Genomic DNA, 25,629 nt, shown 5'->3' with positions numbered 1-25,629 from the left:
ATTAAATTTAATTTTGTAGAATTGATAATTCTTCATGAACACTCCCACAATGAGTATTATTATATGAATTGACATGTTTGTATTTTTTCAACTTTACAGCTGAAATTTCTGCTATTTGTCAGAAGAAGGTAAGACAGTGAAAATGTGTTGATAGTTTTCATCTTGTGGTTTATTGGCATGCTTCTGTTGGTTGATTCTAGAATGCACTAAGTTATAAGCTGTAGACTGCACTTGCATTCCAATGTGGTTTTGTGTGTTTGGCAGTGTTGCAGGCAACTAAATTGAAAAATCTCCAATAATTACAAACTCATTCAGCATTTATGAGTTAATGGAAAGGAAGTGAATACCAGGCTAAAATTTATTTTGCCCGAAGAGGGTAAATTAAATAGTAAATTACTTTTAGAAATTGCCACATTTTTGGTCCAGAAATAGATTAATGTGATACATCAAAGTTCAAAAGTTTGAAGTAAATTTATTATCATATACTACCCTGACATTCACTTTCTTACGGGCATTCAGAATGGATACAAAAATACACAGTAGAATCAATGAAAAATATTTCACAAAAGATGACAAATAAGCAACTATGCAAATACAAAAAAGAAAATATTGATAAATAAGCAATAAGTATCAAGAATACGAGTTGCAAAGCCCTTAAAAGTGTGTCCCTAGATTTTGCAATCAGTTCAGAGATAGTGTGAGTGAAGTTATCCTCTGGTTCAAGAGCCTTTCCTGAATCAGAAATCACTTCTCCAAAAAAAAGTAAAAGGCAATTGATTCAAAGCTAAAGCAATAAAAATGAATGAAGCCACAGTTTTGTTGGATGGCTGACCAAGTTCAGAACAGGTTTTCGTTAAAATGCAAAGAAAATTTACAAATATGTTGCCAGGACCTGAGTTATAGGGGTAGGGTGAATAAATTAGGACTTTATTCCCTAGAACATAGAAGATTGAGGGAGATTTGATAGAGGTGTACAAAATTATGAGGGGTATAGATAGGGAAAATGCAAGCAGGCTTTTTCCACTGAGGTTGTGTGAGACTACAACTAGAGGTCATGGGTTAAGGGTGAAAGATGGAATGTTTAAGGAGAACATGGGGAACTTCTTCATTGAGAGGGTGGTGAGAAGGTGGAATGAGCTGCCAGCGCAAGCAATGGATGTGGGGTTGATTTCAACTTTGAAGAGAAATTTGCATAGGTACATGGATGGGAGGGGTATGGAAGTATATAGCCTGGGTGCTAGTTCATGGGACTAGCCAAATTTATGGTTCAGCACAGATTAGAATAGCCTATTTCTGTGCTGGAGTGTTTTATAACTCCATGACTCCAAGTGGTCTCTTTAGGATTCGGTTTCTTAAATCTCCAATACTATTAAGGCATTATGAAGATGCTAACACAGAATCATCATTATTTGTACAGTATTGTATAATAATTGTTAATGACTTTAATAAGCCCTACAGTCACTTCCAAAATTAATTTTGTTGTATTTCCTTTTGCATAATTTATTGGGCCTTGGATGCTGAAGAAAATTGAAATGTTTCTTCGTATGAATGTTCTACTTGCTATTTCTGTTCTATTCCACATGATTTATTAAATCCTCCTCACATACACACAGCGAGGAAAATCTGGTCTTTCTAGCACTCATATCTCTTAGTGTTCTTAGAACTACTCTTGGAAATAATTTTTTAAAACTGCTGTTGATTGGATTAATGCAAAAATGCAATATTTGTGTGTCATCCAGTTTTCATCCTATACTGTAAGGATACTGAGCTATGCCATTCCCTTAGATAGAGAATGTTATTTTAGGCAAATTTTAGAATTTAATACATATTAGTGTCAATGTCATACCAGTGCATTGCACTAACAATACACAGTAATATATTCGTTATTCTTCAACGATGCAAGGTATGTATCTTAGGTAGACTAGGAGAATGGGCAAAGCATCCATCTGTCAAACACTACCGCAGCATTAAAATCAGGGCCAACAGGCTGCAGGACAGCTTCTTTCTACAAGCCATTAGACTTCTAAATTCACATGTCTGTACATTGCAACGGAGTCATAACACAAAGATTGTTACTCCCTCACGTTGTGGGATGGATGTAAGATTTACATCTAAATTCTAAAGTGGTAGGTAAAAAAACAGTGTTGGGAAGTGTATAGTCATGCACTTTGGTAGAAGGAATAAAAGCATAGACTTATTTTCTAAATGGAGAGAAAATTCAAAAATCTGAGGTGCAAAGGGACTTGGGTGTCCTTGTGCTTAATTCCCAAAAGGTTAATTTGAGGTTGAGTTGGTGGTGAGGAAGGCAAATACAATGTTAGCATTCATTTCGAGTGGACTAGAGTATAAAAGCAAGGATATAATGTTGAGGCCTCATGAGGCACTGATGAGGCCTCATTTGGAGTATTGTGAGCATTTTTAGGCCCCTTGTCTAAGAGAGGATGTGCTAACATAGGAGAAGGTTTAAAGGAGGTTCACAAAAATGATTGTGGGATATGTGGAGCATTTGATGGCTCTAAGCCTGTACTCATTGGAATTCAGAAGAATGGGGGAAGGGATCTCATTGAAACCCGTCGAAGTTTGAAAGGCCTCGATAGCATGGATGTGGAGAGGATGTTTCCTATGGTGGAGGGGTCTAGGACTAGAAGGCACAGCCTCGGAATAGAGGCATGTTCATTTAGAATGGAGATGAGAGACTTTCTGGAAGGGGACCCATGGAGTGAGCTGTATTTTGGTGTCGCTCCGTACCCTTTACTCTCTTACATGCAACCACTCTTATTTACTTCACCTATACCTACACTAAAGGATTTGTATTACATTTATATCATTGAATTACGACTTTTACTTACTGAAAATGAATACCAGAGCACGAGAAGTTAAAGAAGGGAAAGGTCTCGGCGGGAACGGAAAAAAAAAATGGTGATCCTGGAACATCGAAGGAAGCTCCAATAACTGCGGAACTAATGAAGAAACTTCTAGAAGATACAGTTAATCGAAGACTCACCGCAATTGAAGAAGTGTTGAAGTCGATGCAAGAAGAGTCAAGATCACTCAGACGTGAAATCGATCAACAACAAGTCAGATCTCGGAACTAGATGAAGATGGCCACAAAAGGGATAGAAAAATTGAAGCTCTTGAAAAAAGTTTAATTTCGGTAACTCAGCAACTGGAACATTATCAAGCTAAGACTATTGATCTTGAAAATCGCTCCCGATGACAGAGTTTGCGAATAATCGGTTTACAATAAGATGTTGAGACGGGAGATCCTACCAAATATTTTTCTAAATTGCTAATGGATGTGTTTGGCTTTGATATATTGGAGGAGCCCCGACTATTAGATCGTGCACATCGTTCTTTTCGTTTTAATCCGAAGAATGTGGCCAGACCGAGACCAATTATTATTCGGTTTCATTATGTCCATGATAAGGAACAAGTTATTCAAGCTGCTCCGAAGAAAGGTATGATCCAATTTTGAGAATTCAAGTTCAGAATTGTTGAAGACTACAGCCAAGACACACTGAAAAAACGAATGGCTTTTAAACCACAGATGGCAGAACTTTATTGTCGGGGTTATAAAATAGCGTTACTGTTTCCAGCCCGTCTGAGAGTGGTTATGCGGGACAACTCGCGTAGCCTGTTTAAAAATCCGATGGAAGCCCAAAGTTTTCTCGATGATCTGCCTCCCTCTGCGGAGGATTAATTAATGTATCGTTTTGTTTTCTCTCTCGTCTTTGATTTGTATAGTTTGAGGGTTTTTTTCCCCCTTGATCTTGCAGTGTAGGTTCGCTTTATACTGTTAAATGATATTATGCTTTTCTGTTAGTGATCGTGTATATCTTACTCTTAATACTTTTTGAAAGTTATTTAGTTACAATTTTAATGCTTGTTCTCTTTCTGAAATGTTACTGGAATATTATATTTTAAAATGGTGGATTGTTTTCTTCTTCCCCCCAGAATCCTTTTTGTCTCTAACGTCACTTCCGATCATTTATATATGAAAAATTAATATAGTAATATGATCTAACGTTTGATGTTCTTTGAAATATGAGTAAGAAGGAACTATTCGATGCTTATAATTGTTGTAAGCTTTTTCTTACCATTATAGCTATTTTTTAACTTTTTTTTGAATATGGGTGGTATTTCTTTTGATAAACATATTTCTTTTGGGTTGCCTTCTGGAAAGATGGGGTTAGAATTAGCTTTAGATTTAGCATTGGCCACTTTCTGGCTTTTTTCTGGGTTTTTGTGGGAGGAAGGTGGTATTCTTGTTCTTATTTTTAACTTATTTTTGCTTTTTAAACGGGCTGACCTGAAACTACCAAAATGTCTGAAATGTCGTAACTTTCGGTTCCTCTTTGAACCTTTTTTCCTCTGGGGTCATGAGTCTGTACTCTGGTTAACCCTTTACATACTTTATGCTCGAGCTCATTACGATAGATAAGATTGTTAATTTGATTTCTTGGAATACAAATGGCTTAAACCACACGATTAAATGGAAGAAAATTTTTTAAGTATTCCATAGGATGAATGCTCACATTATTTTTGTACAAGAAACTCATGTCCGGAAAGAGGATAATCAGCATTTTTTTAGATTCTGGAAGAGACAACAGTACCACTCAAACTCACAGGCTAAAGTAAAAGACGTTTCTATTTTTATTAATCCGTCAATTTCATTTCTGCATTATGAGATGATTTCAGATCCCAATGACAGATTTTTGTTAATTACTGGCAAAAAAGTTGTTATACTTAATGTTTATGCCCCAAATGTTGACTGTCCCTATTTTTTTTAAGAATCTCTTCACATCTCTTCCTTATTTAAATGACTATATGTTGATTATGGGTGGAGATTTCAATTGTTGCTTAAATCCTTTGATGGATAGATCCAAGTCCAATCAAGTACTTCCGAATAAATCGGCTACCCTTATTAACTCTTTTATGACCGACTCTGGAATCTCAGAAATTTGGAGATTCTTACATCCGAATGAGAAACAGTTCTAATTTTTTTCATATGTACATCAGTGCTACTCAAGAATTGACTTTTTTTTATCGACTCTTCCTCGTTATTGGTTGCAAATATGATTCTATTGCTGTTTCTGACCATGCACCATTGAAATTATTTATTAACTTAAGGGATACATTTACTAATTCTAGACAATAGCGATTTAATACTTTGCTTCAAGACTCAGATTTTGTTAGGTTTATTGAGGAACAGATTAATTTTTTCTTTGCAATGAATTCTACAGAGGATATTTCCAGCGGGACACTATGGGATACTTTTAAAGCGTATACTTGTGGACAAATTATTTCATATGCTGTTGGATTAAAAAAACGAACTAGTAATGAAATACTTAAACTGGTTGACACGATTAAAGAAGTTGATAAGAAATATTCTATAGCTCCTAATCATGAACTTTATAAACAGAAGGTTGAACTTCAAATGGAACATAATCTCTTACTATCATCTTCGTTTGAACAATTAATCAAAACTAAGAGTCAATTCTATATACATGGTGATAAAACTGGGAAACTATTGGCTACTCAATTGAAATCGGCCTCGGTTAAATGACAGATTCTTAAGATTCGTAAACAAGATGGCACTTTGACAGTTGACCATGACGAGATTAATAAATCCTTTCAAGAATTTTATACCTCCTTACATCAATCAGAATTTCCTGATGACTCCACTATAATGCATGAATTTTTAAAGAAGTTGAATATTTCAAAATTAGATGTACCTATTACAGTAGAGGAAATAAAGAATGCTATTTTTACGATGAACTCAGGTAAAGCACCTGGCCCAGATGGATATACAGTAGAATTTTTAAATTTTTCTCTACTACACTGACTCCTTGGCTATATAGTGTTTTTAGGGATGCAGGTAAATTACCACAATCTTTTTATCGAGCTTCTATTTCCCTAATTCTTAAAAAAGATAAGGACCCTACTGAATGTGCATCTTATAGGCCTATATCTTTGCTGAATGTGGATTCTAAGATTTTTTCTAAAATATTGGCAATGAGATTGGAGAATGTATTACCTCAAATTATTTCTGCTGATCAGACTGGATTTATTAAAAATCGTTACTTTTTTTAATATTAGGAGATTAATGAATATTGTTCAGATTATAAAGACACGCAGTCCTCTTTTATTGTCATTTAGTAATGCATGCATTAAGAAATGATACAATATTTCCTCCGATGTGATATCACAAAACACAGGACAGACCAAGATGGAAAAAAACTGACAAAACCACATAATTATAACATATAGTTACAACAGTGCAACAATACCATAACTTGATGAAGAAGTCCATGAGCACAGTAAAAGTTCAAAGTCTCTCAAATGTCCCACATCTCATGCAGACAGGAGAAGGAAGAAAAACTCTCCCTGCCGTACCGATCACAATCTGTCTCCGAGTCATCCGAAAACTTCGAGCCTCCGAATCAGCTCTCTGACACCAAGTACTGAGCGCCACCTCTGTCCGAACGATTCGACCTCAATCTCGGTTGCCAACTGCAGGCAAAGCCGGGGATTTTGAGGCCTACCCTCCGGAAGCTTCCCGACCACCCAGTAACGACAGCAGCGAACAAGCATTTCAGAAATTTCTCCAGATGTTCCTCTGTGCTTTCATGTCCCTCTCCATCAAATCAGAATTGGCCACGGCCCCTATTTAACAGATACGATATCATTTTTCACAGGAGGGCTGTGCATGTGCGGCACGCTGCTCTCTCTCCTTCCGCCTTCACCCAGAGTTCCAGAATGTGTTATTTCATTGGACGCTGAGAAAGCTTTTGACAGAGTTGAATGGACATATTTACTTAACACCCTTCAGAAATTTAATTTTAGTTCGATATTTATATCTTGGATTAAACTGATATATCTCACCCCTTTGGCTTCGGTATTTACTAACAATCAAAGATCCGCACTCTCCCATCTATTCCGTGGTACTAGGCAGGGTTGTCCTCTTAGTCCACTACTATTCGATATTGCCTTGGAACCGCTAGCTATTGCCATTCGTTACTCCCCTAATATATTTGGCATTACCCGTGGAAATCAGACTCATATATTATCACTATATGCAGATGATCTACTATTATATATTTCTAACCCAGGAAAATCTATTCCAGCAGTATTAACTTTGCTTGCTCAGTTTAGTAGTTTTTCTGGTTATAAACTGAACCTAGGTAAGAGTGAACTTTTTCTGTTAAATATGCAGGTTCCCACTTATAGAAATTCTCCATTTAGAGTGACTAATTATTTTACTTATTTGGGTGTTAAAATTACTAAGAGACATAAGGATCTATTCAATTTCAACCTTTTACCGTTAATTAATCAGGTTAAACAACTGATTACTAAGTGGTCCCCATGTCTCTATCATTGATTGGCCAAATCAATGCTATTAAAATGATTATTTTACCTAAATTTTTATATTTATTTCAAACGATACCAATTTTTATTCCTAAATCCTTTTTTGACGCGATTGATTCTAAAATTTCCTCTTGTATATGGCAAAATAAAAATCCCAGATTAAGTAAAAAATACTTACAGAAATCTAAGAAAGAGGGTGGTTTGGCATTGCCTAACCTAAGATTTTACTATTGGGCAATTAATATTCGATATTTAATATTTTGAACGCAAGATTGGAATATAACTCCAAGCCCACATTGGGTAAACCTTGAAGGCCACTCTGTACAGGGGTTTTCTTTAGCTTCCATTTTAGGAAGTTCACTTCCTTTTGTACTATCTAAATTGAATAAACAAATGTTTAACCCTATAGTTAAACATACATTGCGAATATGCGTTCAATTTCATAAATTTTTTGGCCTGAATGAATTTATGTTATCAAGTCCTATTATATCTAATTTCTCTTTTCAACCCTCTGTAATGGAGCAAGCCTTTTTGATATGGAAAACGAAAGGTATAATATGTTTTCGTGACTTATTTCTGGATAACTGTTTTATGTCTTTTGAGCAGTTATCTAAGAAATTTGACTTGCCTGGATCCCATTTTTTTCAGATACTTACAAGTAAGAAATTTTTTAAATACTATGTTGCCTACCTTTCCGACTTCAAATCCTACTGATATTATTGATAAAATTTTAGGTTTAAATTCTTCTCAGAAGCGATTAATAGCAATTATTTATGATATTATGAAATTACAGACAGGTATATCTGATAAAATTAAAAGTTCAACTTTGTCTACCTATAGAGAAATGGGATAAAATTTTTCAATTAGTTAGTACTACTTCTATATGTGCTAAACATACATTAATACAATTTAAAGTAGTACATAGAGCCCATATGTCCAAAGATAAATTAGCTTGTTTTTATTCCCATATAAACCCTACTTGTGATAGATGTCACTCTAAGGTGGCTTCTTTAACTCACATGTTTTGGTCCTGTCCTCTTTTGGAAAAATATTGGAAAGATATTTTTGATATTATTTCAATAGTTCTATGTTTTGATTTAAAACCCCATCCTATTATGGCAATTTTTGGATTGCCAATGGTTGAACATAGATCTTTGTCTTCTTCAGCCTGGCGGATGATAGCATTTGTTACTTTAATGGCTAGAAGATCTATTTTGTTGAACTGGAAAGAAATCAATCCTCCTACTACATTCCAATGATTTTCTCAAACTATATTAAGTTTAAATTTAGAAAAAATTAGAAATGATATTTTTGATCCTTCGGTTAAATTTGAAGAAACTTGGAAACTTTTTATGCAACATTTCCATATGATGTAATCTGACCTTTCCGAATCTTTTTTTAAACTTAAATTATATGAATAGAGGAGCGGAGTTGATGACATTACTGAATGTGTCTGATTCAAGATATTGGTCTAGCCCTGTTTTGTTCTGTTCTTTTTTGGGTTTTTTTCTTTTTCTTTTGGGGATTTTTCTTTGTTTTTATATATATATATATATATATATATATTTTATTTATTTATTTTCTTTTTTATTTCTTTTTTTATGACTAATTTCATTATGAGTTTGGAAGTCTATTATACCTATGTTACTTAAAATCCTTTTTGTATATGCTGATTAAGATTATTCCAATCTCCTTGTACCAACTTTGTTATTGAGTTTATAATTTTGAAAATTAATAAAATGATTTAAAAAGAAAGAAAAGAGGAGGAATTTCTTTAGCCAGAGTGGTGAATCTGTGGAATTCGTTAACACAGGTAGATGTGAGGCCAAGACATTGAGTATATTTAAAGCAAAGGTTGTTAGGTTCTTGTTGGAAAGTATATAGTCATGCATTTTGGTGGAAGAAATTAATGAGCAGACTATTATTTAGATGGGGAGAGAATTCAAAATGCAGAGATGCAAAAGGACTTGGGAGTCCTTGTGCAGGATGCCCTAAAGGTTAACCTCCAGGTTGAGTCAGTGGTGAAGAAGGCCATTGCAATGTTGACATTCATTTCTAGAGGTATAGAATATAAGAACAGGGATGTGATGTTGAGGTTTTATAAGGCACTCGTGAGACCACACTTGGAGTATTGTGTGCAGTTTTAGGCTCCTTATTTTAGAAAGGATACACTGACATTGGAGAGGGTTCAGAGAAGATTCACGAGAATGATTCCAGGATTAAAAGGATTACCGTATGAGTAACGTCTGGCAGCTCTTGGGCTGTATTCCCTGGAGTTCAGGAGAATGAGGGGGGATCTCATAGAAGTACTCTGAAAGTTAAAAGGCCTGAATAGATTAGATATGGCAAAGTTATTTTGCATGTTAGGGGTTTCTAGGACAAGAGGGCACGACCTCAGGATTGAAGGACATCCACTTAGAACTGAGATGCAGAGAAATTACTTTAGCCAGAGGGTGGTAAATCTGTGGAATTTGTTGCCATAAGTGACTGTGGAGGCCAAGTCATTAGGTGCATTTAAGGCAGAGATAGATTAGCCAGGGCATCAAAGGGTATGGGGAGAAGGCAGGGGAGTGGGGATGACTGGAAGAATTGGATCAGCCCATGATTGAATGGTGGAGCAGACTCAATGAGCCAAATGGCCAACTTCTGCTCCTGTATCTTATGGTTTTATAGGTTGTTGTAGCCAGGGGTAGTAATGGGGTAAATTCCCACTACCTATTAAATGCTCCCATTAGCATGCACCTCAAATAGCCTCTGACAACCAAGTCCAGCTCCTGGCCTTCACTTGTAGCTTAGCTGCTAAGCTTGCGCAACTGTTTCTTCTGACATGAGAAGGGGCAAAAGTGGGGGTGGGGGGTTACTGGTACCTTAAAACCAGTCACTTTGAGCAGATGGGGAAGGAAAGTTGTGTCAAAACTCACTGCCTTGGCACTATACACTATCATGGCTTTGGGAGTTAAATCTGAAGAAAAATCCAGAGCTGGAGTCCCTAAGGCAGTCCTACATTGAGTTCAACGCCAGCTGGCAACCCTTGCAACACCACTGGTGCCAAACTGTATCATTCTCTGCTGTTCCTTTGGATTCATCAGTTGTTTGAAGAGGGGAAGCCTGCTGCCTGGGTAACAGCTTGCTCTCCATATCGTACTGCCCTGGGTTCCATGTCAGATGTAGGCAGCTAGGACGGAACATTCCTGGCTGATGTCTACCAACGGAGGGCCCTCATTCCTCGGTCCTGTGAATGCAGTATGTTTATTGATTAGATCTACGTCTTTATCTGTATCAAGCCTACTGGATATTCCTGCAGACACAGCTTCGTATTTATGATTGTCAAGTGCTCTGAAAGTCTGTATGGAATTCATACATAACCTTCAGAATCAGAATCAGGTTTAATATCACTGGTGAATGTCGTGGAGCTTCCTGTTTTGTGGCAGCAGTACAGGGCAATACATAATAAAAACTATAAATTACAGTAAGTGTATGTACTGTAGATAGTGTATGTATATATGGTGTATGTACTTCCTCCCAGATGGTAGCATTGAGAAGACAGCATGTCCTGGGTGATGGCAGGGGTTCCAAACCTTTTTTTAATGCCATGGACTGCTACCATTATCTGGGGTGTCCGTGGACCCCAGTTTGGGAACCCTTGGGTTATTTGATGAAATGATTCATGTCTTCATTCACCTTCAAAAGGCGGTTCCTCGAAAAGGTGGCATCCATCATTAAGACCCCCCATCACCCAGGGTATGCCCTCTTTTCATTGCTATCTTCAAGGACAAGGTGTAGGAGCCTGAAGACAGATGCTCAATGTTTCACGAACAGCTTCTTTCCCTCCACATCTGATATCTAAGTCAATGACCAAAGAAAAGTGGGTGTGACAATGGAGAAGTATTTTCATATGAGTGTTTGGCAAATCTGCTGAACAAAATCATTTTTAACCTGTTGAACTTTCTATGAATTTGCAATCTAAAGTGAATTGAAATGAGAAAGTATTTAAACCATATTGTTGATTTGATTTTGAAAAAGAAGAAAATACTAGTTTAACAAAATGATCCCCGATTGATTACGTGTTCTCTTCAATTCAGCAATCCCCTGTGCCATCAGATATTACATACATGATAAAAGGAAAGGCTTAGTTCAAAAGTTTAAAGTAAATTTATTGTCAAAGTACATGTATGTCGCCATATTCAAATCTGAGATTCATTTTCTTGATGATCTACTCAATAAATCCATAGAATAATAACCATAACAGAATCAATGAAAGAGCGCCCAACCGGTGTGAAAAAGACAACAAATTGTGCAAGTAGAAAAAGAAAGAAATAATAATAATAACTAAGCTATAAATATCTCGCACATGAGACAAAGAGCCCTTGACAGTGAATTCCTTGGTTATGGGAACATTTCAATGATGATACAACTGAAGTTGAGAGATATTATCCCTTGTGGTTCATGATCCTGATGGTTGAGCGGTAATAACTGTTCCTGAACCTGGTAGTGTGGGTCTTGAGGGTTTTGAACCTTCTTCCTGATGGTAGCAGCAAAAAGAGAGCGTGACTTGAGTGGTGGGGGGTCCCTGATGATGGATGCTGCTTTCCTGTGACAACACTCCAAGTAGTGTATTCGATGGGTGAGAGGGCTTTACCCATGATGTACTGGGCCAAATCCATTACCTTTTGTAGGATTTTCCGTTTAAAGGCATTTGTGTTTAAGCTAATCAACTGCTATCGTTTGTGAGAGCATCCCAGGATTTAGTTGTGTGTGTGTTTATTTTGTTCGATGCCCTGTATCCTGTTACCAAGTGATCGGAAATATTAAAATGTTTATCATCTCCATTCCAGAGCAGGGAAGATGAAAAGTATTCTTCCCAGTGGGGATGATCTTAATTGTTTTACGTGAACACTAATTTGAGTTTAAGTGAAATATGTAGAGAAAATTCCATTAAAAATTAAATATCCTGAAACATTTGTTAGCTTAGTAAGATTAAAGAAAAATGTCAGCAACTTGTTTTTAGAATTTATACCTTTAGTGCAAGTTTTGTATATACTGTAAACCTGATAACCATAGTAATTTTCCATTATTCAACGTCAACCATCAAGAAGGAGGTACACACTCAACTTTTAGGAACAGCTTCTTTCCTTCCACAACCAGATTTCTGGACGGGCAATGAACCCATTAATACTACCTCACTATTACATATTTCCCCTCTCTTTTTTTGCACTACTTATTTAATTTAATTTTTTAAAACATATATTTCATATTGTAATTTATAGTGTATTGCGATGTGCTGCTGCCTCAAAGCAACACATTTCAGGACATACGCCAGCGATATTAAACCTGATTCGGATTCTAGTTCAGGGAGTGAGCACTGAATTAATTATCAGTTTGCATGTAGATCTCAAGTCTGGCGCAAGATATTAAGGTTTTCTTGTGGACGGGGAGGGGTGAAGGACTGTACTGGTAACTAATCTGATTGATCAAACATTGATATTACTGATTCTGGGAATCAGAAGTAAAAACAACATCCTAGGGGCCCCAGACAGTCCTTCCAGGTGAGACGACACTTCACCTGTGAGTTGGCTGGGGTGATATACTGCGTCCGGTGCTCCCGATGTGGCCTTCTATATATTGACGCAGACTGGGAGACGGTTTTGCTGAACACCTACGCTCTGTCCGCCAGAGAAAGCAGGATCTCCCAGTGGCCACACATTTTAATTCCACATCCCATTCCCATTCTGACATGTCTATCCACAGCGTCCTTTACTGTAAAGATGAAGCCACAGTTAGGTTGGAGGAACAACACCTTATATTCCGTCTGGGTAGCCTCCAACCTGATGGCATGAACACTGACTTCTCTAACTTCCGCTAATGCCCCACCTCCCCCTCATACCCCATCCGCTATTTATTTTTATACACATATTCTTTCTCTCTCTCTCCTTTTTCTCCCTCTCTCCCTCTGACTATACCACTTGCCCATCCTCTGGGGTTTTCCCCCCTCCCCCTTTTCCTTCTCACTGGGCCTCCTGTCCCATGATCCTCTCATATCCCTTTTGCCAATCACCTGTCCAGCTCTTGGCTCCATCCCTCCCCCTCCTGTCTTCTCCTATCATTTTGGATCTCCCCCTCCCCCTCCCACTTTCAAATCTCTTACAAACTCTTCCTTCAGTTAGTCCTGACGAAGGGTCTCGGCCCGAAACGTCGACTGTACCTCTTCCTAGAGGTGCTGCCTGACCTGCTGCGTTCACCAGCAACTTTGATGTGTGATCCTAGGGGGAAGAATCAACAGCTGAGGAAGAAGAAGCAGACTCTTATCATTCTATGGGGAAAAAAATTGAGAATGTTCTGGAATAGGATCCAAGCCTGAAAATGCCCTTTCAATTTTGATGTCAACAGGATCTTATATGGATAACTACATCATTTAAATATTACAATACGTTTACAGAGCGTGCCTGCTTTATGTTTTTAAATGTAAGCAACCAAGTTTTCTGGACCTTGGGGGATATATGGCAGCTGAAAAAAGAAAGGGTGTTCAAATTCATGAGGTAGATGACTGTGCAGGAATCTTTCTTCACTACCTCAAAGGTATCCACTCAATTCATCCTCTTTCCATGGTTTTCTCCTTTCATCTACTGTAGTGATCACCTCCCTCTGTCACTACCCTGGTATTCCTATCCCTGCCTGCTCCTGCCTCTCTGGCTTTGTAAGCAGCAGCCTTCTGCCTATAAATATTACCTACATGCACATGGGTCCTAGGTCTAAATTTGTCAGGGCTTTCCTAGGTTTTCTGGCACTGTTAATAGCTTCTCCTGCATGCGTTCAACAGCAGGCTAAAAACCAAATGAGAATATCAAGCCCATGACCAAGATCACAATTTAGCTCTTTTTCACTCCAAAAGTACTAAATGAGCCACTGCTTATTTCTAGTTACCTTTTTGTCCTCAGCTTTCATTGCCTAAGTAGTGAAAGCATGTTTAAGATCAAAGCCGATTCACAATGAATAATCAGATATTTCGTCAAGGTTGCCTCTGGTGCTAGTTCAACAGCATTGATTAGAACTCCACACATGAAATGCTGTTGAAAAAGCGCCTTCATTCCCTCCACAAAAAGCAGGACTTTCCAGTGGCCAATCATTTCAATTCCGATCCTCATTCCCATTCTGGCATGTCCGTCTATGGCCTCCTCTTCTGCCATGATGAGGCCACTCTCAGGGTAAGGGAGCAACACATTGTAACTGTCGGTGGCCTCCAGTCATGAAAATCAATTTCTTCAACTTCTGGTAATCATCTTTCCTTGCCCCTCTTCTTCATTTCCCCACTCTGTTCCCCTCCCTTTACCTCTTCTCCTTATCTGCGTATCACCTCCCCTTGGTACTTCTCCTCCTTCTCTTTCTCTCATGGTCCACTCTCCCTTCCTATCAGATTCCTTCTCCAGTCCTTTACCCTTTTTCATCTATTAGCTCCCAGCTTCTTACTTCATCCCTTTCCCAACCCCCCTCCCCGGACACCTGGCTTCAGTGATCACCTTCTAGCTTGTCCTCTGTCCCCTCCCCCACTTTCTTTTACTGACATTTTTCCCCCTTCCTTTCCTGAGGAAGGGTCTCAGGCTGAAATGTCAACTGTGTATTCATTTCACAGATGCTGCCTGAGCTGCAAATTTTCTCTAGCATTTTGGATGTGTTGCTCTGGATTTACAGCATCTGCAGAATATCCCGTGTTTTCAAAACTTCCCTTCGGTAAACCACCCACATCCCAGCCAAGCACTATCTGCCTGCCTAACTGACCACAGTACCTGCAGAAACTAACCTGGCTTCTCGCCCCTTCCAGGCCAGTCCTATTGAAAGGTCTTGGCCTGAAATGTCAACTGTTTATTCCCCTCCATAGATGCTGCCTGACCTGCTGAGTTCCTCCAGCATTTTGTGTGTGTGTGTGTGTTGCTCTGGGTTTCCAGCATCTGCAGAATCTCTTGCGTTGGTGCTAAGAACTCAACCAGAATTGTTGCGCACTGCATTCTGCTCTAAGTAGTTTGGGTCTTGAACCTAGAAATGTTAAGTGCTTAGAGGTATTGGTGATTGTGGCTTATTTAATTAATACAAAGATTTTGCTCCTCAATAGAATTGCAGCTCACACGTGAGGAGAGCTGTTGTAACCTGCTTCTCAGCAGGATGCTGCGGTCGCCATGGAAACAGGCCTGTGCGCTACTGTAAGAGATGTCACTACAACTATCATTCCAGTGAGATTGGTGCTGGATCAGAGGCCCACCTTTACCAAACTTCACCCCCTCCGATGAACACCCGAGAATGTGGTGCAGAGGAGCTGGTTTGTACTGTGGAATCAGTAGTCAGGTAAACAATAATATCAGTCAGAAAATACTTCATTCTGAAGATCTGTTGCACTAGTTGTTTATAAACCATTTCACATCTTCGGTGGTTAATTTTGTAACAGTCGGTATAACTCCTGTTGTAAATGTATTCCTTACATCACAGTTTTGCTCTTTTATGTACATACTTCTCATGGTTGTCTGAGCTCTAATGTCTTGAATTCGTTCCCTAATCATTTCTATCATTTTATTTTTCCCTTTCCACCCTGCACTACCTCCCTCTCCTCCTACCATTCTAAGGTACCTTTAAAACTTAGCACTGTGGCTATGACTTTGGCACGTGCCCAAATATGGCTTTTGAGTCTAATTTGTCTGGCAATTCACTTTTTCAGCTCTTTATGTGTGCTTTTCTGAATTAAAGCTCTACAGAAAGTTAACATTTGTTTAAATATTTCATTTTTTTCCCATTTGAATCACTTCTTCATCCCATTCCTATCAGGGAGGAGGCTACGTAGCATTCATGCCAGGACCACCAGTCTCAAAAGCAATTACTTTCCCCAAGTAATAAGACTGATCAACACTTCCACCCATAACTCCACCACTACTTTTCCCCCTGTCAATCACCTTATGTACAGCCTGGCAACACTTTATGGACATATAATCAATGTATTAAGTTATGAATTTATATTTATTTATTTATTTATTTTTATTATGACTATGATCTTTATCTTTGGATTTTTTTGTGTGCTGCATCAGATCTGGAGTAACGCTTACTTTGTTCTCCTTTATGCTTGTGCTCTGGAAATGACATTGATCAATCTTGACAACCTTGAAAATGTTGGTTTATGTTTGAAGTAAAGGTTGCAATCGTGGAAAGTCTGGAAAGTTGCCTTTAATCTGCCTGTTTCCTGTTTTAATCGAGATGGGTGGCCAAGCATTCCTAGGAATCAGATTGATGACATAAACACTACAATCAGGCATCTACTTTCATTTCAACAGTGCTTCTGTTTCTAAACTAAAGACAGCTCAGTTTTTCAGGTTTGGGATATCTGGCAGCTGACAAAAGTGAAATGGGTTGAATCTATGTAGTAATCAATGTTTGTGGGCCAGCAAGAGACGGAGTGTTTCTTCCAGTCACCAAGCTATGCCACTGAGCTCCAAACCTGGGAGGTGTCTACTTTGGTCCAAACCCTTGACCGCCGTCAGCTCTTTCCCTCTAGCCCCTATTTGCTTTTCTGGTACAAAATTTCAAGATTGTCTAGATTGTTTAATGTCATTTCCAGTACGTGAGTGTGTGGCGTGTGGCCAGGTGGTTAGGGCGTTGGACTAACGATCTGAAGGTCGTGGGTTCGAGCCTCGGCCGAGGCAGTGTGTGTGTCCTTGAGCAAGGCACTTAACCACACAATGTTCCAGTCTACCCAGCTGAGAATGGGTACCGGCAAAAATGCTGGGGGTTAACCTCGCGATAGACTGGCGCCCTATCCGGGGGGTGGGGGTGTGGGAGAGTCTCGTACTCTCAGTCGCTTCACGCCATGGAAACCAGCATAAGTACCGGCCTGATGGGCCACAAGGCTCGTGACAGACTTTAATTTTTAATCAGTACATGAGTGTAAAGGAGAATGAAATAACTGTTACTCTGGATCTGATGCAGCACAAAAGAAACACAATAAGATAAAGAATACAATAATAATAAAACACAATAAACATAAATGCATAAGATAGCTTATATACATGTCAAAGTGATGCTCCATAAAGTGACTCTAGGCACAGGAGTGTCTGCACCTAAGGTGACTCAGATGGGAAATGATAAAGTCATGGTGGTTGGAGTTGTGGAGGGGTGGCTGAGTGGGTCGAGGTGTTGATCAGCCTTACTGCTAGGGGAAGGTAACTGGTTTTGAGTCTGGTGGCCCTGGTGTGGAGGCTATGTAGCTTCCCTAGAATTACAAACGTGTATTTCTTCCCAGCACAATCCAGACTTCCATTCCTTTTGCTTTTGTACCATGATCACGCCTGCAACTGAGCAGGAATCCTACTGGATGGAGCTCTGCTTTTAAACTTGTAAGGGGTTTTGGAAACCCATTCATGTGAAGCATGCAGCCACATATCAGCATCTCTAGGATAGATTCTGTGGCAAAGTTTCTAATATATGAAACTTGTATCAGGACTTTTGAGAAATGTTTCTTTTGGTGATGTGTATTTCAGTGGCATATGTTAGTTAATTTCTTTCTGAGACTGCTCTGTGCCTTCAGGTGACTCTCTGGCCAGGGAATGATACTTAATTTTAGCTCTGACTTCTGTTTGTAACAACCTTCAGAAGCGGGGATCCCCAACCTCGGGTCTAAGGACCCCTTGGTTAATGGTAGAGGTCCATGGCATGTGAAAGGTTGGGAACCCCTGCACTAGAGGTTGGAAGATTTATTGCCTGAAATCTGATTTAAAGTTTAATTTTAGAACCAATGCGATGCATTCTGGGATGATTAGATGAAACGTTTCTTTGTTTTTCCTTTATTTAGGTCTGGTTTTATTATTCTCAAGTTAGATTTTTGTTTAAACAGATTAATCTTTAAATTTTCTACAGTTTACTGAAGGAAGCGGAATACCATGCAGAGCAAAGGGAGTTTGAATTAAACCGAAGACGGCAAATGGGTCTATCTTTATCCCATCATTCACTGGACAATATGGAGTATGATAACAAGGATGATGATAAAAATGATCAACGCTTGTTGAGCCAGTTTGGAATCTGGGTTCTGGTAAATAAATGAAATGATGATTTTAATCTGAAGATTATGCCACATATTGGGACCAAATAGAAGTGAGGTAGTTAAGGATAATTGCTGGTGGATTTGAAGGGCAGTGCACACAAATTCATGTCTTGATGCTACATTAAATGCATTAATAACCCACACCTCTTGTCTCCAGATTTCATTGAAGTAAATTTTGGAGGCAGAATTCAATGTGCTCACACGACTATATAGGCAATTTTGAGTAATCATCAGGGGATTAACATCTGGGCATGTTTTTCAGGAGCTTGCAACCACTTCAGAATTAGAATAGAATCAGAATCAGGTTTATATTGTGAAATCTGTTGTTTGGCAGCAGCATTACATTGCAATACTTAATAATAAAAATACTGTAAATTACAATATATTCAATTAAGCAGCGCAATAAGAGAACAAAGAAAGAAAAAAGTAGTGAGTTAGTGTACATGGGTTCATTGTTCATTCAGTAACCTGATGACAGAAAGGAAAAAGCTGTTCCTAAAACTACTTTTCTCTAAGTGTAATGTTCTCAACCCCAAAAAGAATGTCCTATTCTGAGTACAGGTACAGAAGCATCAAAAGCTTCTTCTACCCTAACCCTTTCATTTCCAGAATAATTCTTGCGTACCTCCTCTGATCCCTCTCCAATTCCAGCACATATTTTCTCAGATAAGGGGCTCACAATAATGCAGGTGCAGTCTGACCAATGTCTTATAAAGCCTCAGCATTTGACATTTGAGAAATGTAATCAGCATTCAGAGTGGCTGAGTGCAGGTGTCAAGCAGTTCTTTCTCTAGCTGTGAGCTTTGCTATCCCCAATCCTTCCTAAGTACTTTGTTTCTAAGCAGTGTCATGCATTCTAAATCAAAGTCAAAGTTCCAATTTATTATTACCATATACAACCTTGCAATTCATCTTTGTGCAGGCACTCACAAAACAAAGAAACACAATGAAATCCACAAAAATCCACACACAACAAAGACTGACAAACATCCAGTGTGTAAAAGATGACAAATTATTCAAATAATTTAAAACAAATAATATATGGTACATGAGCTGCAGAGTCCCTGATAGTGAGTCCACAGCTGTGGAGTCCATTCAATGCTAAAGTGAGTGAAGCCGGTCCACGTACCTAAAGGCTGCAGGGCAACAGCTGCTCCTGAATCTGGCAGCGTGGGTCCCAAGTCTCTTGAACCTCTTGACCAGTAGTAGTGAGTAGAGAGGGAGATCTTAGACACAGTAGCTGATAAGAGTTATTATTAAACTCCGTGTCCTTTTTTCCACCTAGAATATCTTTCCTTTTGAACTGTCACTTTGTGCAAGTTCTTACCTTTATGATGTAATTAGTAACAGAGCTTCTGCTTTCTTAGGAGTTTGTGAAGATTTGGCTTGTCATCGAGAGCTGTGACAAACTTTTATAAATGTATGGTGGAGAGTATATTGACTGTTTGCATAACAGCTTAATATAGAAATACCAATACTCTTGAATGGAATAGCTACACTGTGTACATACATCTACTGATGCTTCTGGACACATCTTCAGTGATGTTCCTGGAATCATCGGGTGTTTCGGGTCTTTCAACATCATACAACCTCCTGCAGGTGACCCAGCCGGGGCTGATCAGACCCCAGCTTGTGTCCAGATGGCTAGCTACTTATGAATCCATGGCTCCCTTCTTTTGAGCCACAGCCATCTTGAGGCCCTCTCTGCCGCATCAGTGGTACTGCGGATGGCTCTCCTCTTCCTCTCTCCCTCGATGCCCAAAATGCTGAAGGCTCTAACTAAAGAACGGGCTACGAATCCCCTACAACTAACCTCCACTGGGAGACACCTCGCTCTCCATCCAGACTGCTGATAGTTGCTGACCAGTCCTGCGTACTTGGAGAGCTTCCTTTCAAAGGCCTCTTCTAAGTGATCTTCCCATGGGACTGTCAGTTCCAGCAGCACCACTTGCTTAGTAGACTCAGACACTAGGACAAAAAGTAATGGATATAGCCCAGTCCATCATGGGTAAAACTCTCCCTCCCATTTAGGAGTGGTGTTGCAGGAAAGCAGCATCTATCATCAGGGATCCCCACCATCCAGGCCATGTCCTCTTCTCAGTGCTACCATCAGGATGAAGGTAGAGGAGCCTCAGGACTCACACCACCAGGTTCAGGAACAGTTACTACCTCTTAATCATTAGGCTGTTGAGCAGGGGGGTAACTTTACTCAACTTCACTTACCCCATAACTGAACTGTTCCCACAGCCTATGGATTCACTTTCAAGGGCCCTTCATCTCATGTTCTGAATATTAATTGTTTAGTTATTTTTCTTATTGTTCTTTTCTGTTTGTATTTGCACAGTTTATTGTCTTTTGCACATTGGTTGTTTGTCCATCTTGTGTGTGTTTTTTCATTGATTTGTTGGTGTTTCTTTGCATCTACTGTGAATGCCTGCAAGAAAAGGAATGCCAGGGTAGTATATGGTGACATATATGTACTTTGATATTAAGTTCACTTTGTACTTTGAATAATTTAATAAAAATGGTAAGTTCTGTATATGCTGGGCAATCCAATCATTAGGTTCTGAATGGTGCAGCAAAGATGACAATTTGCTCAAATAATTTACTCAAAATATCTGTGCTTACTTCCTTTATTGTGCAGGTCAGTCTTTGCACTCCAAGTGAAAATACACCCACAGAAAGTTTAGCCCGATTGGTAAGCATGATGTTCCAGTGGTTTCATTGCACTGCCTACATGCTGGATGACGAAGTGGGAAGCCTCGTGGAAAAGCTGAAGCCTCAGTTTGTCACCAAATGGTTGAAGACTGTTTGCGATGTTCGATTTGATGTGATGGTCATGTGTCTTCTTCCCAAACCGATGGAGTGTGCAAGAGTGAGCTTTTTTTAATATGACAGTTTGTAAAAATGCTTACTTGTGTCCCAAAGTTTCAGTATACTGTAGTCATAAAATCTCCTTCCACACTGGATCAGAAATAATCTATTTCATTTGTGATTCATCGCGTAAATGAGCAGCAAACTCTGGAATTGGAATGATTTATTATTGCTTCATGTAGCGAGATACAGTGAAAAGCTTGTTTTGCTTTGTGTTCAAACAGATCAGATGATTACACCATGCATTGAGCTGATACAGTGATAGAATGCAGGATAAAGTGTAGCAGTTACAAAGAATGTGTAGTGCAAGTAGGCAATAAAGGGTTAAATCATACTGAGGTAGATTGTGAGGTCAAGAGTACATCTTACCATACTAGCAAAGTATTCAATAGTCTTATAATAGTGGCTAGAAACTGTGCTTGAAATTGGTAGTTTGTGCTTTCAAGATGTTTGTATCTTCTGCCCAGTGGGGAAGGGGAGAAGAGAGAATATCTGGGGTTTTCAATTACTGATGTAGCAAGAAGTACAGACAGAGTCTATGGAGGGGAAGTTGGATTCCATGATGTGTTGAGCTGTGTCCACAACACTTTATAGTTATTTGTAGTCACTGGCAGAACAGTTTCTATATTAGGCAGCCGTGTATCCAGATCGGGCAGCATCTGTGGAAACGAACAGTGAAACTAGGATGGGGGAAAGGAGGGGGAGGGAATTACTGGAAGTTGGAGAATTCAATGTTTGCCAGATGAAAAACCAGTAAGGGTGCCAGGTGAAAAACCCTAACATTGAATTCTCCAGCTTCCGATAATTCCCTTCCCCTCCCTTCCCCCATCCCAGTTTCACTCTGCCTCCTCCTCCAGCTGCCTATCACCTCCCTCATGGTTCCGCCTCCTTCTACTACCCATTGTGCTTCCCCCTGTTCCCTCTTCACCTTTCCTGCCCATCCCCTCCCTGCTTCCCCCCCCCACCCCTTGACCTTTCCCCTTACTGGTTTTTCACCTGACACCTACCAGCCTTCTCCTTCCCACCCTCCCCCCACCTTCTTTGTAGGGCCCCTGCCCCCTCCCTCTTCAGTCCTGACGAAGGGTCTCGGCACAGAACGTTGACTGTTTGTTTCAATGGATGCTGCCCGACCTGCTGAGTTCCTCCAACGTGTTGTGCGTGTTGCTTTGACCCCAGCATCTGCAGAGTATTTTGTGTTCAAGATGCTTTCTATGGTGCATCGATAAAAATTGGTAAGGGTTGATGGGGACATGCCAAATTTATTCAGTCTCCTGGGGAAGTAGAGGCATTGGTGAACTTTCTTGGCGATGGCGTCAATGAGATTGGTGATGTTCATTCCTTGGAACTTGAAGCTCTCAACCCAGCATCACTGATATGGAGTGCAGCCTATACTCTGCCTCCCTTCCTGAAGTCAGTAACCAGTGCTTTAATCAATTAAGACTCAAGATTGTCTGATGTCATTTCATGTACACGTGTGAAAGAGAACAAAATAATTGTTTCTCCAGATCCGTGCAGCATAAAAAAACACAGTAAGATAAAGAAGATAATAATAAATATAATAAGTATAGATACATAAAATAACTTATATACATAGATTTATTGTGTGTCCATAAAGTGACGCTAGGCACAGGAGTGTCTGTACATAAAGTGACTTTGATAGGAAATGATAAAGTAGTGGTGGTTGGAGGTGTGGAGGGGTGGGTTAGTGAGTGGAAGTGTTAATCAGCCTTGCTGTTCGGGGAAAGAAACTGTCTTTGAGACTGGTAGTCCTGTCGTGGATGGGATCTTTCCTGATATGACTAGCCTTTTCTGGCACTTTTCTGTACACGTGTCCTTGACTGTGGGTAGGCTGTTGCTGGAGATGTACAGTATTGGGCAGCTGTTGGGCAGATGTGTTTCGCTGCTGTGTGGTTACTGTTGGGATGCTCCACTGCACGTTTGTAGAAGGTTGTTTGTATAGCTGTGCATAGTCCAGCTCTCCAGCCTTCTCAGCAAGTAGAAGTGCTACTGAAGTTTCCTGATCTGTGTAGGATCTGTTCTGGGATCAGGAGAGGTTGTGTGTGATGTGCACTCCCAGGAGTTTGAAACCGCTTGCAGTTCCACTGCTGTGCTGCCGGTATAAAGAGGAGTGTGAGGGGTGTGAGTTCTCCTGAAGGCGATAACCATCTCCTTTGTCTTGTTGACATCGAGGAAGGGGCTATTTGCTTGGTACCAGGCCTCAAGCTCTTGTACCTCCTCTCTGCTGGCAGAAGGGAGTAGGCAATTAATATTTGGCTTGGCCCTGATGAACAGTCTCAGCCTGAAATATTGACAGTTTATTTCCCTTCATAGAGGCTGCCTGATTTGCTGAGTAACTCCAGCATCATGTTATGCGGAAAGAGACCTGACTCTTTATCAGATCTGAGGAAAAGAGAAGCAAGATTGTTTAGGCAGTGGTGAACAAAGAGAATTTCTCAAATTGAGTGAAATCATGTGGCAAACGATGATGATTATTTGTTGCTAATGTACTTCTGGCCTACTGGGAGGAAACGGCAAAAATGGTTTTTACATGGACAGGAAGAAAGAGTGTGTTGGTTCTCTCTTCTATTGAGTGTTACTTTGGTATTGTCACTCTGTAATACTGTAAACAGGACAATTGATTTATTAATATATGAATCATCAGAATTGATGTGATGGTCAGGTGAGAGGAATCATTGTTATGACTAATTGTTCAGAGATTAAAAACAGTTTTTCATAGTACATGTGTACTGAGAGCTGGGCTGACTTGAGTTACTCGAGTGTGAAATTAAACCTCAGATGCTCATCAAAGAATGTAAGTTAGTAGCAATTGATATGTTTGAACTCGTGCCTGAAGTCAGAGAGCAGAACAGTAAAGCACAGGAACAGGTCCTTCGGCCCACAATGTTGTTCCAAAGTAAGTAAATTAATAATAAAATGATCAACTAATCTAATGCCCTCTGCCGAAAGAATGTCCAGATCCTTCCATTCTCCTCACATTCATTCAAAAATCCCTTACGAAGTCTCTGAAGTATCTGCCAGTGCTACCACACCAGGCAGCCATTCCAGGCACCCATCACTCTGTGCTTTTAAAAAAATTACTCCTCACCTCTCTTTAAGATGACTCCTCCTCACCATAGATGCATGCGTTCTGGTATTAGACATTTCAACCCTGAGAAAAAGATACTGTCTGGCTACTCTATCTGTGCCTCTCATAATCTTATAAACCTCCATCAGATCTCCCTCAGCCTCCACCATTCCAGAGAGTCAGAATCAGAATCAGGTTTTTTATCATGGGCATGTTTCGTAAAAAATATCATTTTGTAAAGTTGTTATAAAAATTAATTTAGATTTGGTAAAACATGTACTTGTTCAGTTTGAAGGTTTATGGGAAAGTCAGCTTACTGTACCTTTTACATTGTCTCTGTGCAGTAGCCGTGACTCCACTCGACCCAGAATCTGTATGTGATCCAATTATTCAGTTCCTTCCCTTTCTCCGTTGGTAGAGAGCTCATGGTTAAGTCCCAGTCTTTCTAACCAACCAGTTGTTCTACTTCTCTGCGCTATAACTGAGAAGTGTTTTTAATGTTGTCATTGACTCTTCTCAGTTTCTTAATCCATGAGCAAAACAGTGCAAATTCTCCAAGGAATTGAGAAGCAGTTCAGAATACCTGTCTGATTAATTGATCCATCACGTGTACATCGAATCATGCAGTGAAGTGTGTTGTCAACCTAAGGTTCAAAGTACGTATATTTATTATTAAAGTATGCATACTACTTTCCAGCTTGAGACTCATCTCCTTGCAGGCAGCCACAAATCAAAGAAACATAATAGAACCCATTAAAAAAACTCCATACCACCAAGACTGTCAAATGCCCAATGTGCTAAAAAAAAAGAACAAATTGTGCAAACAGTATAAAAATAAACAAATAAATCACAGAATACGAACTGCAGAGTCCCTGAAATTGAGTCCACAGCCACAGAGTCAGTTCAGTGCTGAGGTGAGTGAAGCCGGCCCAGGAGCCCGGTGGCTGCAAGTTCAGCCACAGAGTCAGTTCAGTGCTGAGGTGAGTGCTGATGATTGCAGGCTACAATTCTAGAGCTGGATGTAGTGGGAGCAGCCCTAAGTGTTGCCACACATTTTGGCGCCAACATAGTATGCCTACAATGCTGGCAGAACAACACAGAACACAACAAGCAACAGAACAGCAAGAGTAAATTAAACCCCTTTCCTCCCTCTCAACCACACATCAGCACAGGCAATCCTCCAACTCTAAGCCTCTGGGCCTTCAACAGACTAATGGACAATAGGCCTCTG

The 25,629-nt window shown here is 39.6% G+C and overlaps 1 protein-coding gene across 1 annotated transcript in view; it reads left to right on the top strand.

Moving 5' to 3' along the window:
• LOC140194116 (protein unc-79 homolog) overlaps positions 1 to 25,629 on the top strand; it is a 338,541-nt gene that overhangs the window by 43,181 nt on the left and 269,731 nt on the right. The window contains exons 9-12 of the mRNA XM_072251578.1: positions 100 to 128; positions 15,473 to 15,702; positions 18,256 to 18,427; positions 21,084 to 21,314. Of these exons, the coding sequence (XP_072107679.1) occupies positions 100 to 128; positions 15,473 to 15,702; positions 18,256 to 18,427; positions 21,084 to 21,314 (662 nt within the window). The remainder of the gene's footprint in view (positions 1 to 99; positions 129 to 15,472; positions 15,703 to 18,255; positions 18,428 to 21,083; positions 21,315 to 25,629) is intronic.

The sequence above is a fragment of the Mobula birostris genome, chromosome 1, assembly GCF_030028105.1.
Source record: "Mobula birostris isolate sMobBir1 chromosome 1, sMobBir1.hap1, whole genome shotgun sequence".
NCBI classification, from domain to species: Eukaryota; Metazoa; Chordata; class Chondrichthyes; order Myliobatiformes; family Myliobatidae; genus Mobula; species Mobula birostris.
Note: the sequence above shows the minus strand (reverse complement) of the source record. Positions and strands in the feature narration are given on the sequence as shown.